The 15,986-nt window shown below is 48.6% G+C and overlaps 1 protein-coding gene across 3 annotated transcripts in view; it reads right to left on the bottom strand.

The window, feature by feature from the left end:
- CAPZB (capping actin protein of muscle Z-line subunit beta) overlaps nucleotides 1-15,953 on the bottom strand; it is a 66,448-nt gene extending 50,495 nt beyond the window's left edge. The window contains exon 1 of one of the 3 annotated variants that reach the window (XM_053997841.1): nucleotides 15,660-15,953. In XM_053997841.1, coding sequence (XP_053853816.1) covers nucleotides 15,660-15,746 — 87 coding nt within the window. In that variant the 5' untranslated portion in view covers nucleotides 15,747-15,953. Of the gene's footprint in view, nucleotides 1-6,366; nucleotides 6,544-15,659 lie in introns of those variants that run through there. The other 2 variants (XM_053997842.1, XM_053997843.1) reach the window with 2 other exon arrangements.
- Between the last annotated feature and the right edge of the window lie 33 nt (nucleotides 15,954-15,986).

Below are 15,986 nucleotides of genomic sequence, written 5' to 3'. Positions count from 1 at the left end.
CACAGGAATATCACACCCAACAACCTATTCACGCCTGCCAGAATGCCTTTCTTTGCACTAATTCCCAGACCTGCCCATCCTGGCAGGTTTTTTCGTGCCTTCTGCAGACAGGCAGCCAGCTCCACACAGGCTCTGTGACCAACCCAAGCAGTGGTGACACTTTCTGTGGGAGCAGGGCTCACCTGGCAGACACGTGCCAGCTTCAATCCCCATCATGTTTTTCCTTCACTCTCACATGAAGTTAACAGTTATTCCATCTGGCCACTCTGCACCTTACCAAGGTCTGGATTAGCCCTGCCTGGACTCATGGCTATGTGAGACTGGTTTTGACTACCCAGTGGAGCACCATCAATGCTGAGCCAAAATCACACTCAAACCTCTCTCGGTGACACCTGGATCTGCAGGGTGACAGCACCTAGGGGATAAATACAGCTGTAGTCAGCACAATGGAGCTGATATTTTACCTCATTCCTCCATTTCATGGCTCTCTCCTCCCTTGAATTAACACACCAAAAGCCCCATCTCTTGTTTCCTCAGCCTGTCTCAGGTTGCAAGCCCAGGCTGGCAGCCAGGCCCCCACTGCCTGGGCTGGCAGAAGCTTTTTAAATCCTGGTATTTACCAAGGCAAAAATGCCCAGGGAAGGCAGGTAACAGGACATCACTTTCAAACTCAGCAGTTTGTCTAATGGAAAAGAGAGAAAGTATCACCTGAAGAAACACAAACAAAATTCCCTGAGAGAATAAAGAGTATTTTATTTATGGTGGCTTCAGGCAACCACTAAGCTTCTGTCTTCAGTGCAGTCTCAAACATTTTTCCTTCCACACAAAATCCTCTTACTTAAGTGCTGTTTTCAGCCTTGTTTCAGCTGATGCTGCTAAAACGGTGAGATCCTGAGTTCTGCTTTCACCCAGGCTCGTAACACACCCACTTTGCAACAAGGACGTGATTGAAATTCCAAGGCAGTGCACCAGGAAAGGACTCGGCTCCACTTTCCGTGGAGGACATCCCCTTCAGACTCAGGGAAGGACACGCTCTGCAGCAGGGCTGCAACACCTGGAGTCCAGTCCCAAGGGGCTAAACCCAGAGCCAGGGCTCCCAAACCAACCCTGCACTGAGAATAATGCAGGTACACTGATGAAATGAACTAGTGAGGTTTAATTTGCATAGAGCAGCAATAAAGTAGGCAACTCAGGAGCAGGGCAGCCAGATAAGTCAAGTGCCTGCAAATCCATTCCCTAATTCTTCAGCCCAGCTTGGAAGGTGTGGCACAAAGAGCAGGAGGTCAAAGCAAGCTGCATATTTCCTTCTAAAGCCTACGAGAGGGAGGGAGGGCAAAACAGCAGCACCAGATAATACACGGAAATTAATTCACTGGTTGATGCCAAGGCTCAGACCACCACTCCAGGAAACACAGCACCAGGTATTACCTCCTGCAACTAAAGTCATTCTAAATAGAAGATAATTTTGTGCACAAAACAACAGAAGAGATCCTGCTTTCAATTCCTCACTCAAAACTTCACTCCATCAAAAACACAGAAGGACAGGGTTCCACTGCATCTGGCATTACAGAGGAGAACGACAATGATTTAGCTGAGAAACAAGCAAAGCCCCTTCCTCAAATCTACCCTCCCATGATAAATCCTCTCAGCTCAACTACCAGAGCTTTAAAACTTCCTCAATACCACATTCCCCTTCGTGCCACACCAAGGAAGTCTCAAAAGCAAATGTCTCATCTACCACACACGCAAGAGCTCCAACTTCCCAGGACAGCCTGTTTGCAAGCATCTGTTCCCATCCTGCTTTAGGACATAGGACTAATAAGTGAATTTTGGCCACCGGATCAGGTACAGGAACCCTGAATAATTCAGCTCAAGTCACAAGAGTTTCACACCCTCCCAGCGTTTCAGTCACACCTTAACCAGGTTTCCACTACAGTACTTGGTCACTTCTCACAGGAACCCCTCAGTCACGGACTATTAAATATTTAAGAAAGCATCACACCAAAGATGAAGAAAAAGATCAATTTATACTCCAGTATGAAGTGGCCACACCCCCACTGCACTGGCCTGAGCTCCTGATCTTCAAGTTAGAGAAGCTTTTTAATTAGCACAACCGATCATTGAACATAATTTGGGCTAAAGCCCAACTAGAGAGAGCAGGAAGCCTGGGAAAAGCTTGCATTGGTCAGACATATTAATTACTCCTTCAGGGAAGAAGCCTCTGTGGTGTAAAGAAATTCAAATTTGAAATCCCATGTTTATCAGTGAGATTTTTTTTTGCCCTTATTCCTGGAAATGGCAAAGGTTTAGGAAGAACTGAAGCATACACAAGCTTTGGGCCTTTTTCCTTGCATTAAGGAGAGACACAAAGATTTATTTGGTTGAGGCTTTTTCAATTCTTCAGGACTCCCACATTAATCAGTGGTAAAGCAGGAAATTTTATAATGCACTTTAAAAATCAGTTTATGAATCGCTTTATAAAGTGATTGACTAAAACATATTGATAAAAACAGAAGATCAGTATCTCTTTTGAGTACCTTCTACTTCTGTAATCATCTCCTTCACCTGGAAAGAAAAGTTATTAAAGCACATTGGATTAAAGTAGGGTAAAACAACAGGCTGAGCATGGACAGGGCTCTGAGCAGCCTGCTATAGTGAAGGTGTCCCTGCTCACAGAGGGGGCTGGACTAGATGGCCTTTAAAGGTCCTTCCAACCCAACCTATCCAGGGATTCCATAGCCCTAAACTAGCTACAGGCACCTTTCAGAACCTCACACTTCTCCAGTAAAATCGCTCCCTTCAGCAGGCACTAAAAAGAGTTTTATTTTACCTTGAGGTGGGTCTATCACAGTGTGAACCAGCTCGAAGGGGACAAATCACAGCAAAACACTTCTCTGCAAGCTTACTTTATCCCAGTAAGGAGCTCCTTGGATTTGACCAAACATCCCCACAAAGGGCAGGCACAAAGACAAACACAGGCACTGGCACTTCCCATCGAGTCTACAGAAGTATCCCAAGTCTAAATTTGAATTTTAAGGCTTTGGGGTGACCTAATTGGGGCCTTCCAGTGCTTGAAGGGAGCTGACAGGAAGGATGGTGACAGACCATGGACAAGGGATGGAGGGACAGGACACAGGGAATGACTTCCCACTGCCAGAGGGCAGGGATGGGTGGGATCTTGGGAAGGAATTGTTCCCTGTGAGGGCGGGCAGGCCCTGGCACAGGGTGCCCAGAGCAGCTGTGGCTGCCCCTGGACTCCTGGAAGCCCAAGGTCCAAGTCCAGGCTGGACAGGGCTTGGAGCAGCCTGGGATAGTGGAAGGTGTCCCTCTGCCCACGGCAGGGATGGAATGTGCTGGCCTTCAAGGTCCCTTCCAGATCAAACCATTCCATATTCTCTGACATGCCAACGGCAAACTGGACCAGTACAGAGCACTGGGGAGTGCTGGATGATGATGAGCAATTCGAGTTCCCCTGCCATCCTTCATCCAGGGAAGTCAAGGGATGGATGGAAAGCAAAGCTGACAGCTGTGCAAGCAGAAATTGAGAAGGGCAGCATTGTCATTTTCCCAAAGAAAGTAATTTCTCAACTCAACTCCAGTAATAAGGACTAAAAATAGTCCCCCAAAAGAGCTGAGCTGCACTTTCATTCTGTTTCACTCCCAGATGTGAACTAGTCCCATATCAGCATATATATTTACCATATGAGGAAATCCTGTTTGAACAACTTCAGCTTGTGAATGTTCTTCCCTCCCTAATAAACCACAAGATTAAGCATCACTGCAATGGCAGTATTCCCTCTCCCAGTGATATCCTCTGACTTGATTATTTTGGGAATTTGCCGTTTAAGATAACATTTAGCTAAGCTCACACACTTGGCTTGCCTAATAAAACACAGACTCTACAAAACAGCTGAAGTTGGTGTTTCTCAAAAGGCATGAGGTGCAAAGGACTTGCTGTGGGTACTGAAAATGTTCCCACACCCCCACAGCACATGGTGGAGGTCCAAGAGGGACACGGCCAGGTTAGAGATGGGCTCTGATTCCAGACAAACAACTCCTGTCCTGAAAATCTCAGTGACCCTGAGCAGCACACAAGGTTTGTGTTGGTGTCACTGTCACATCACACACCCTGGGCTGTGCTTCACTGCTCCATATCTGCCTCACAAATCCTAGATGGATGATGCACAGCCAGCACTACACTAGACAGTCTGAATTTATGGATGATTAAATAATAAACTTTGTTAAAATTGTCCTCCTTTTCCTCAAGAGTTGCATAGCAGAAGAAATCCTTGCTAACATGATCAGGCCAGTTTACATAATCTGGAAAGGAAGGGTTTTATTTTTACAAAGAGGAACTGGATTCCATCCATTCATAACCCACAATTCCAGAAATCTCAGCAGATCCACTCTCCCAAGTCCTGCTTTGCCCTGAACAGTGCATTCCATTTATTTTTAGCACAGGAGACACCATCCATCCAGGCAGTTTTCAAGCTTCATGTGTTGCCCTGCCCTGTTTCCCTGAGCACCTGACTGAAATGTGGGCACAGCTCCGAGCTCTCCAAGGAGACAAAGGTTCCAGCTCTGCTCTACACACACTGGTAGCCCTGTGGTAGCAGGAAGGTGTCTCACCCAATATCCTGCATCATACCAACTGCTCCCTTCAATGAAAGAGCTGTTCCAGCCTTTCAATGCTCCACTTCTGGTCTCAGACCACTAAAAGTAAAGATCCTGCAAGAACCCTACACACTAGGTTTGCACATGAGTTGAAACTGGAGGGTGCAGGTTCATCCCTGAAGTCCACTCAGCATTGGAAACCACCACATAGTGTTGGAAGTTCTGATCCAATTTCTCCTATGCCCAGTGGTCTCCACAACTAACCATGAAAAAAACAGAAGGCAGCAAAACCTGGTAACACTCAGGAAATTTCCAAAGGATTTGTGCTGTACCTCCTCCAAACTACTGACACAGTTCCATTTAAACCCTGACTGGATTTTCCTAACAGCACGTTTTTATATCCCCTTCAAAGAAGTTGGTACCACTGCTGTTATTTTCCATGAAGCCTCTTTGTTTTCTTTGAACTCTTTCCCTGTGACAATTTTTGCAGTGGCATCAGTTAGGACAGCTTGTTGGAATCCCAATTTGAGATTCTACAGTCAGGTCTTGCACACACAGCTTCAGTGTGTTAAAATTAGGTACACAGCTGGAGTAAGATGCTCCGTCCTGCCAGGACTCAGGTACAGCACCTGCTCTTGTTTGAACCAACAAGGAACAGAACTTTGATCATAACTGCTCTTCACCTTTCACCTCACATTAAAGATCTTTATATTGCATGATGCAGGTGGCTCCAACTCCAGAGAAAAACCATAAGGCATTGCCTCTGAAATTCCTATGGATGAAGGCAAGAAGTAAAGGATTACACTTGTGTGGTTAAACAGCCTTTACACTGCTGTAGAGTCAGGATCTGGGTTGTTCTTTTATGAGCTAAACACATTCAAACGTTGTTGAATTGTCACGTTGGAAAACCTGAATCACAAATCCCCAACAGCACAAAGTGATGTGATTCCCTACAAGTGACTCCATGCCTGAGGAGGCTCGGGAAAAGCCCCTGTCCACAAGGCAGGGAGCAGAGCAGGGCCTGGGCAGCGGCTGGAGGCTGCTCCCTTTGCACAGCACCGCAGCAGAATCGAAAGGGTTTGGGCCCTGGGCTAATCCATTCGGGAAACACAGCGAGATGGAGATTATTCCACACGGCTGAGGAAACTGGGGCTTCTCCGTGAGACAGGGAAGTTCCCAGCCCTGTGGAGCAGCAGCACCCACGGCTGTAGCAGCCGCTGCTCGGGCAGCGCTTCACTTTCCCGTGTTTCGCAGATCCACGAGCTCGCAGCGCACTCGAGGCCGGTGCCAGCTTCCCCTCGGGGGGAGACACCCGGCCTTTCTGCAGAGCCACGGCGATAGGCCCGCCGCTGCCACAACCCGGGCGGTACCGCTCTCCGCCGAAGCGGAACGCTGTGTAATCCTGCATCGTTCCCTCTGCAAGCACCGCCCGGTACCGGGACCGGAGGTCTGGTCGTGACCGGGCAGCGGAGCCCCGGGTGAGCCCTCCGCCCCCGGGCCCTGCGGAGCGCCGGGCAGAGCCTCCGCTAGCCTCAGCCTCCCCCCCCTGCCAGCGCCCTCAGGCCGGGCCACCCCTCCCTGCGTCCCGGCAGCACCGCCTTGGCCGTCCCTCCCTCCGTCCCCGCCGCCCGGGGGAGGCCGGGCGAGGCCCCCCGGTGCGAGGGGGCGGTGTGGGCGCGGGGGCTGTTGCGGGGGGGGCTGTGCGGAAGGGCGGGGCCCGCGGTTGGGGGCGCGGGGCCGGTCCGCTCTCACCATGTCGGCTGGGCGGGTGCGCGGGGCGGTAGAACGGCGGCGCCTCCCGGTCCGTCCCTGTCGCTTCGACGCCGCGGCCCGTCCGCTTCCGCCGCCGCCCGGCAGTGAACATCCGGGTCAGCGCCGCCGGCCCCGCCCCCGCGCCGCTCCCCGCCAATCAGCGCGCGGCTCGCCGGCCATCGCCAAGTATGGATGCGCGGCGGCGGGGCGGGAGGGCGGGGCGGAGCGAACCACGCCACCGGCGCGGGGGGGACGGGGCGCACGGCGGCACCAACTGCGGCGCGGGGGTGAGCGCGGCGGCCAATCAGAGCCCGGGGGCGGGCCCGGGGCGGGGCCTGCGGGGGGCGCGCCAGCAGCGCGGGTCCGGCCCTCAGTCGGACCCGGAGCCTCTGCGCGGGAGCGCCGCTCCCTCAAACACCTTTAAACGCACCTATTTAAGTTTAAACGAAAGGCAGCACGAGGTAGGCGGGTAGCACGGCAAACGAGGCCCAGAAGAGGTAACGAGTAGCAAACTCGTAACCCTAAAGCTGGGTTTTTCACCGGTAAACTGCAGTTTACACATGCCTGTAACGCATCCGCCAGGTCTAAAGTGATGTGGAAGAATAAGCAGCCTCCAGCTGCTTAAGGTCAGGGATAATGATTATTTTTAAAAGGAAATTGTTAATTATTTTTAAAGGAATTATTAATTATTCTTAAAAGGAAGTGTTCGGTGTTGGCTGGGAGGTACCTGCTGGAAGCTGGGCAGATGCTGACACAGTTGGAGGCCTTCAGGGCTCAGGCAGTTGTGCCAGGGATAACGGGATCACAGATTTGTTAGGTTGGAAGGCACCTCAGGAGACATCCCCGAAGGTGACCTGAAGCAGGATCTCCAATATTAGGGTATATCTACTAATAAAACATTTCTATCTTGCTCAGACTGTCTCAAAATAAAGCATTTTTCCTTTTACTGGAGTAATTCCCATTACAGTGATTTCAGGTAAGACATCCCAATCCCAGACTCCTGACCTATCCTCAGTATGGGAATCTCAGAGCTACACCAGACAATGATCCCAGGAAAACATCAGGATTCATCAAGCACCAACAACTTCCTCTGCAGCTTTTTTGGAACAGGTCAGGCCTTGTTTCACCCCAGTTTTATTGCCAGGACCCTAAAAAACCTCCACTGGGACTCTCTGTGCTGCAGACTTGGCCCTGGGGAGCCAAAAGCCCTTCCGTGGGTTTGCTGTAGGAGCTGGAAATGCCAACACGGGGTGAAAAAAGGGCTTTTCCTTGGATGTCACAGACAGAGCTGTTACACAGGACTGTCCCTTGGGTGTCACAGACAGAACAGTCACACAGGGCTTGTCCTGTGGGTGTCACAGACAGAACAGTCACACAGGGATGTCCCTTGGGTGTCACAGACAGAACAGTCACACAGGGCTTGTCCCGTGGGTGTCACAGACAGAACAGTCACACAGGGCTTGTCCCTTGGATGTCACAGACAGAACAGTCACACAGGGCTTGTCCTGTGGGTGTCACAGACAGAACAGTCACACAGGGCTTGTCCCGTGGGTGTCACAGACAGAACAGTCACACAGGGCTTGTCCCTTGGGTGTGAAGGCAGTCACACAGCGATGTCCCTTGGGTGTCACAGACAACAGTCACACAGGGCTTGTCCCGTGAGTGTCACAGACAGAACAGTCACACAGGGATGTCCCTTGGGTGTCACAGACAGAACAGTCACACAGGGCTTGTCCCTTGGATGTCACAGACAGAACAGTCACACAGGGCTTGTCCCGTGGGTGTCACAGACAGAACAGTCACACAGGGCTTGTCCCTTGGGTGTCACAGACAGAACAGTCACACAGGGCTTGTCCCGTGGGTGTCACAGACAGAACAGTCACACAGGGCTTGTCCCGTGGGTGTCACAGACAGAACAGTCACACAGGGCTTGTCCCTTGGGTGTCACAGACAGAACAGTCACACAGGGCTTGTCCCGTGTGTGTCACAGACAGAACAGTCACACAGGGCTTGTCCCATGGGTGTCACAGACACAGCAGTCACACAGGGCTGTTCCTTGGGTGTCACAGACAACCCCGATTTCCAGGGGAGTGAACAGCTTGGACGTGGATCCGGTTACAATAGCCAGAGACAAGACTGCACCACATGAATTTGCACCACAATGGAGCCCATGCAGACAGAACAGCTCTCAGTGGTGGCAGAAACAAAATGATCCCGGAAGGGTGGAGAGAAAACAGTAGACGACGTCAGGAAAAACAGGAGCTGTATTACTTCACAGAAACACAAAACCACATAAAACTCCATCAAGAACCAGTACTAAACAAACCCAAAGGTGGGTAATTATCCTTCCACATCTGGGAGAGAAGCCACATGGCCTCAGAAGACTCAAGAGACTTCAGATTCAGTTCTTTGCCTCTATTCCTCAGCCTAACCTCCTTCAATCCACTTTGTAAGATGGAGCAATCCCAAATGGCTCCTATTTTGCAGTTCCCAGATCCTCCTCCAGTCCTTGCATTCCCTCCGAGCTGCCTCCCAGCAGTAATTAAGAAAAGCAAACCTTTTCATTACAAAGGCCAAATTATTCATTCTTTGTCCAGGGATCCACACATCTAATGCTCCTCAGGGCTGGGAGACTGGAACTGATAAATTTGAAAATGCCTGTTCTAAAATTCCCTCTTTCTGTCACAAAATTCATGCAAAGTATTCAATGACAACTCTACTTGTAGCAGCTTTTAGTTTTCAACAGAAACAGCTCCTAGCTGCTTGCTGGAGTAGCACAGCAATAGCAGAATTAGGCAGCCCAGTGTATTTCAAACAATTTGAGCTCTAAATGAATGTCGAGGCCAAGAGGAAGTTTTTCTTAGTGGAAGAAATACAAGCATCCTGGATTTTGTTCTCCTGCTAATAGGTATAAAGAAGAATAAACAGCTGCTTTTTGTTTTCCCAAAAATATTTGCATTAAGAAGATCTGCAGATTCATTTTGAAATTGATGTCACATCTTTTTTCAAATGAGGACCAGCTGTTTGCTTTGCTTGTTTATAGCAGGCCATGTTTCAGGGATTTTTTGCTGTTTGTTTATTAAGATGTAGGAGCAGACTGCTGCAGTTTGGTGTGGGGAGCAGATCCCAGCAGGCAGAAAGTCCATGAATGTCACCACATCCCACCTTCTGTTGGGATTTGTGGAGGGGATGACACCAAATGCAGCAAATTCAGGGATAGTCCATAATCCAGGTGCTGTGAGGTAGGTTACCTGTGCCTCAGGCATTTCCCAAACCTGCTGGCATGGATCACCCACCTACAGGAAAGAGCACTCCAAAGGGCTTGTGGCAGGAATTACCCCTCTCTAAAACAAGGGTCTATAAACAAAGGAAGCAAACGATGATGTCAGTTGACATCTTAACGGCCCATCAACATCAGATTCATGTGCAATTAATAACCAGGCTTTTGATCCTGCAATCAGCAGCTCTAAAATCCATGTGCTTTCCCTGTACATTTGATTACATTCGAGGAAGCAAAAGGATAAACACTTATTAGCATTACAAAGTACTTTTCACATTCAGCCAGAACTTCCTGAAGCATTTGTGGTCCAGCACGATGTGGTTTTTATTTTATCCTCCTGCGTGCGTGGTGAAACGCTATTTATTTTATTTTATTCCAGCATTTATCCAGGACCAAGGGTGACTGTGAGAACATGCTGAGGAACAAGGTCTGAGGGAAAACCTTCATGCTTCACTGAATAATCATCTTTTGTAATAAAGAAAGAAACATCTTGAGATTTTTTTTTTTTTTGTCAGATTGCCCATTTTCTTTCATGGCACTTGAAAGATATGTAAACTTTTATTAGGAGTTCTCATAAATTGAATTTATTGCTACAAGAGTCTTCCAGCAATGGTAAAGTTTAGCTTGCTGGGTTTTATTAGTCAGAGTCAGTAAAACAGCAGCATCACTTGGTTTGAGGCTGAAAACCAAGTGTTTCTTGGAAACTAAGATAGGAAAAAGGTACCTACAACACTACCCAATGTCTTGGAATTCTATGTTCAAGCCACAGATAGTTCTCACTATGGAGATCTTGGTACACAGTGTCAAAATAGCACACAAACAATAAAAAAGTCCCCCATCCTGAATCCAAAGCAGCTTTGCTGAGTGTATTCTTGGAATTTAAAAGTGTTTAGAGTTTCCCCATTTCCTGCATGAACTGATGAGTAACTCCAAATACCACGTTTAATGAAAAACAACATATCACCCATTTAGTGTGAGGTTTGAGGCATTCCCCTCCCTGCACTAAGAATGTTGGACCAGACTTTTTTCCACTCCATCAGCACCCAAGCAGATCTGCTCCGTTGGTTAATGGAAAGGATAAACCCAGCAGCAGCCCAAGGTGTCCATACACTGCAGGACTGCTGGGAGCCCTCGTGTTCCAGCACATCCCACTTAGCTGCATATCCTGGGACACAGTTCTTTCCTCTTCTTGCAACTGCTCCTTTACCTTTGTATTTTCAGCTCAGAAAACTTGAGAGACAGAGTCTTTAGCCTGAGCAAGGAGAGTATTGAGGGCATTCTTGTCAGACTTGGTCATTAACTAGCAATAATGTCTGTGGCTTTTCATTAAAAAAGAATCAAGGAGAAGCTGATTAAATACAGCAGAAAGAAACAAAACTTTCCATTCCCTTACTTTTTCCTTGACACGTTGCACTTCATTTGAAGCCTGCTAATATACCAGCCAAAAGAATTGTAAGGGCCTGCCTGGATTCTTTCTTAATACAATGGTCACGGTTCAGTAGTTAGAATCTGTATAGAATTAGCCAGAGACATGGACGAATGGAAAAACATACTAAAAGCCTAAAAAATAGCACTTGTTCATGGGCTTATTCATTAGAAAACCTCATCAATACAGCACAAGTTTTGCTCTTTCTACTATTCTAAAAAATGATCACAAAATACTACACAGAAAATAAAGACACAAAATGTGAGAGCACTGCTTTTGCCTGGAATTTCAGAGTTGGCAAAAACTCAGGTCAGTGTTTCCATGCAAGTGCTTTCCTGATGAGAATTTTGGGGCAAACTTCATGTTCACAGCAAAAGCAGCTTAGAGCAGAATTAGCACAACGAGCTGTGACACATCTTGTCCCATTTCTCCAAGTTCTGCTTCAACCAGCCACACCTGACAGCTGGAACCAGCAGCACCACACATTGAGTCCAACCAAAGTGGCGTGGAAATCCAGCAGCAGCAGCACAGAACCTGCTAGTGCACGTGGATGTGATCCCCACGGAAAGCCTGAGGGATGCTTCACTGCAGCACAAGCTGTCCCTCCTAATGCAAGTCAGCTCAGCCTCAGAGGATTGCTCACCCCACAGCATCCGACTGCCATCCACAGAAAATCAATAAGGACAGCACAGGAGACTTAATGGAGTTGCTGGCACCTTTCCCATTTCAGGGCAAAGTCCTGCTGAGGAGGGGTTTCTTTCTCCTCAGACATTTTTTTGTTGGCATTGTTGCTCCGATAGCTAAAAGGTTTCCAAAGAGAGAAAGAAGCATCAATGTCTGTTGGTGAATGTGGCTTATGTTTGGAGGAAAAACCCAACACACTGGAGTGGAGACTGAGAGCTAGAGGTTCCCACCCAGGTCTGAGCTCTCTGTAACATGAAAGAATTGTTCTGGAAGTACAGGAAACAGGGAGTGGGGGCCCACACTGAGGCTGTATCAACCATTACAAGCAGATAACTCCTACATTGCTGCCTTCCTGTGCAGATCTTGGCAGAAAAATAAATAAAAAATGTATGTGTGGGAGGTGATTCATGTTATTTAAATCTATGGGAGAAGCTGCATGTGTATTCTCTGGAAAAGAGGAGAGCAAGAGTGTATTAGTATCCAGTGGGGAAATGACACAAAGGATGCTTTAGGATTCTTTCAAAAAATAGGATAAGAGGTGATATTCTCATGCTGGGGAAGGTTCAAGATTTAAAGGAAATTTGCTGGGAAGTTTTGAAACAAAAACTCATCCTGCTCTATGGACAAGGCAGCAGTAACAGTTGAAATGAAGTCTGTTCTGTTGAAAAGGGTTTGAATTCCAGCTGGTGCAGTTCCAGAGGAGCTCCTCACCTCCAAGTGCAGCTATGGAACCATAGAACCCTTCTGGTTGGAAAAGCTCTCCCAGACCACTGAGTCCAACCTTGACCAGTCCCCACCCTGTCCCCAGCCCAGAGCACAGTGCCACATCCAGGCCTTCCTTGGACACCTCCAGGGATGGGCACTCCAAACCTCCCTGGGCAGCCCCTGCCAAGGCCTGAGCACCCTTTCCATGGGAAAATTCCTCCTGGTGTCCACCCTGAGCCTGCCCTGGCCCAGCCTGAGGCTGTTCCCTCTGCTCCTGTCCCAGTTCCCTGGAGCAGAGCCCGACCCCCCCCAGCTGTCCCCTCCTGGCAGGAGCTGTGCAGAGCCAGAAGGGCCCCCCTGAGCCTCCTTTTCTCCAGGCTGAGCCCCTTCCCCAGCTCACTCAGCCTCTCCTGGTGCTCCAGCCCCTTCCCCAGCTCTGTTCCCTTCCCTGGACATGCTCCAGCCCCTCCAGGTCCTTCTCATGGTGAGGGCCCAGAATGGACACAGCACTGGACAAGCCCTCTGCACAGATCATCCACTGGACACCAGGGAAGCAGCAGTTTTGAAGAATAATAATGGTACTTATTCATCTGAGATCCCCAGTTGTGCCTCTGCCTTATCTGATGGCCTCCTGCTGCAAGTCCAACCAGTGTCTAACTCCTAGTGAGCAGTACTTAATTCCACACACAGCTCAGTCAGGTATATTGTTAACAAAACTGGGGATACAAGGTCTGAACCTACTTCAACGAGAAGGTGACTTCCACCAGAGAAATACAGGGCTCATTTTGAAGCTTTCTGGCTTCGTTTCCTCCATTTATTCATACACTTATTTACTAGAAAGAAAGGAGAGGAGAGCACAAGGGAGGGAAGGAATCCTGGGACAGCACATGCTGGGCTGTAAAATGCAAAAAAGGTTTTTCAAAACCGCATGTTCCAAACATCACCTTGGAGTCCCACAATAATAAATACTTGATATTACACTGCGAGGGTCCAACTGCCAAGTAACTATAGCAATGAAAAGAAAAGCCTGTCTTTGGATGCATTCCCTCCTGCCTTAATTTTTCCCTGGGGTGGGGAAGGGGTACAGAGAATGTGCTCTAGATCCTTAATGGATAACGTTTTCCAGAGCCCCCTCTGATCACTCAGTGACTCTGGGATTTAAAAGCAGCAGAATGATTTCTCCAAAGGAAGCTGAACATTAAAAACAATTACCCTGAACTATTCCATCCCCTTGGAAAAGGTTTAATGCACCAGGACCTGAGGTGAGGCTTTCAGGATCCATTGAGACACAGCAACACAACCCTTTATGAAGTGCCTCACAATCCAGCTGCTCACCAGTGCTTCCTTCATCCCAAAAACCAGTGTTTTCCAGGGAGCCCAGCAGCCTGAAAATGAGTAAGTGTGAAGTGAGACTACACTGGCCTGCACTGAGCATTTGTTTTTGCCAATAGAAGACTACATTTCTGGGTTGGTTTTAAACACTGCCTTCTGGAACTTAATTTTCAGGATGAAAATTAAAGAATTACTTTGGAGGCTTCAAGTTATCTTTCCCCTCATGATATTTTCCAGAGCTGTTTGGAAACGGGAGGGTGGAGCTGGCACCGCTGGGGCAGTGGTTTCAGAAAGCACTTCTGTAGCTATTTGGGGAAAAAACTGCTGGATCATGTTGGTATTTTTATAAGTAACTTGATGTGTGGTTCTATTTTGGATACCAACTATGCAGCAATGCAGACTGATTGGAGCAAATTGCAGGAGGAGGAAGAGAAAAGGAAGATCCCCTTACAGAACAAGGGCTGCCTTCTCCAGGGAAACCTCTTGAACCTCCAGGGGCTCAGTTTAAACACGTGCCTTGTAAGATAAGATTTAAAAAGCCATTTAGATTTTATATGGAAGAGAAAATAATGGTTAATTGTGATTGCTCTGTGATATGTGAAGGAATTGAACCAAACCCATTAAAAGTAAAACCTTTCCATTGTGACTCTAGATGAAAACCAGTGGTACTTTTAAGATAAAGACCTGTACCAACAACAACTTAATTAAATTTTTGCCAAGTTCAAAAATTTTTCACTTCTGTTTGTGGCTTTGGTCTGTAATTGACTTGCAAAAGAACTTCCAGTTTTATGAAGCAGCAGAGCCTCCTCCACCCCGATAAAGAAAATTGCCAGAACTTCAACAAATCAAAACAAATAATCACAGCTAAAAATTGCCTCCCAGTGTGAATGGGGACATTAGCACTTGACAAACACCCTGGAGTTTTTTTCACAAGGCTCCTAGAGAATGCCTTGCAAGCAGCCTACACACCATTTGCAAGCCAAAAATTCATTCTAGTAGGTTTGGAGACATTCAGAGTTCCTGCTGGCTCCTCAAAGCTGCAGCAGGCTGCAGGATGGGCTGAAGCCCCACAAGGCAGCGGGAACCCTTCCTACAACCTCTTCCTCCAAAATTAGCAAATATATACATATATAAACAAGGGTGAAATCCTTCCCCGGGATGGTGGGCAGGCCCTGGCACAGGCTGCCCCGAGAAGCTGTGGCTGCCCCTGGATCCCTGGAAGTGTCCAGGGCCAGGCTGGACAGGGCTTGGAGCAACCTGGGACAGTGGAAGGTGTCCCTGCCATGGCAGGGGGTGGAACTGAGTGAACTTTAATATTCTTCCCAATCCAAACCATCCTGCAATTCTCATTATTCTTATTATCAACCCACTGTTCGGAATAACTTCTTGAATGTGACTGAATGATCTTGCTGAGATTATTTGGTTCCTTTTCTCAAATACACAAGAATGTGGGGGGGCCAGATTGCTCTTAAAATGAGGTAATTCCTGGGATATTCATAGGGATTGACACCAGCTGTCACACACCTGAATCTCATTTCAGGCCCTGAAGAACAGCCGAGGCCAGAGAGTAAAAATCACAGAATTATTAATGTTGGAGGGGATTTCTGGAGATCATTCGTTTCAACCTCCCTGCCAAGGCAGGCACACCTGGAGCAGGTGACACAGGAATGCCCAGCGAGGGAGATTCCACACCCTCCCTGGGTACCTGTTCCAGAGCTCTGCCGCCCTCACGGCGTGTTCCTCCTCCTGCTGAGGTGATGCAGGAGCTGTGCAGGATGTAGGACAGGGATGTGTAGGATGTGCATCCAGTGCTGTACCCAACGCTGCAGTGAGAAACCTGGCCCTGCAGCAGAGCCCGGCTCTTACCATGGATGAGGCGAGAGCCCTGCGGGCAGGGGGGCGGCGGGCGCGGGCCCAACCCGGGCGCCTGCGAGGAGGCAGGGATGCTGCCATAGCCTGAGGGAGACGAGGACTAACAAGGACACAGCGGGAGCTCTAGGCAGAGAGATGGAGTCCGGGACGGGCTGGGGACGTGGCGAGCCCGGTCTTACTGGGGGAAATGGCGTTTGGGCCGGATCCTACGGGGAAAAAGGGGATTTTGGGCCGAGCCCAAGGTCGGGCGCGGCGGCCATGACACCCGTCCGTCGGTTACCACGGCAACGACAGCGAAATCTCGCGAGATCTGCCGGCGCG

The sequence above is a fragment of the Vidua macroura genome, chromosome 23 (assembly GCF_024509145.1).
Source record: "Vidua macroura isolate BioBank_ID:100142 chromosome 23, ASM2450914v1, whole genome shotgun sequence".
Taxonomy (NCBI): Eukaryota; Metazoa; Chordata; class Aves; order Passeriformes; family Viduidae; genus Vidua; species Vidua macroura.
This window is presented reverse-complemented; position numbering and strand designations above follow the sequence as displayed.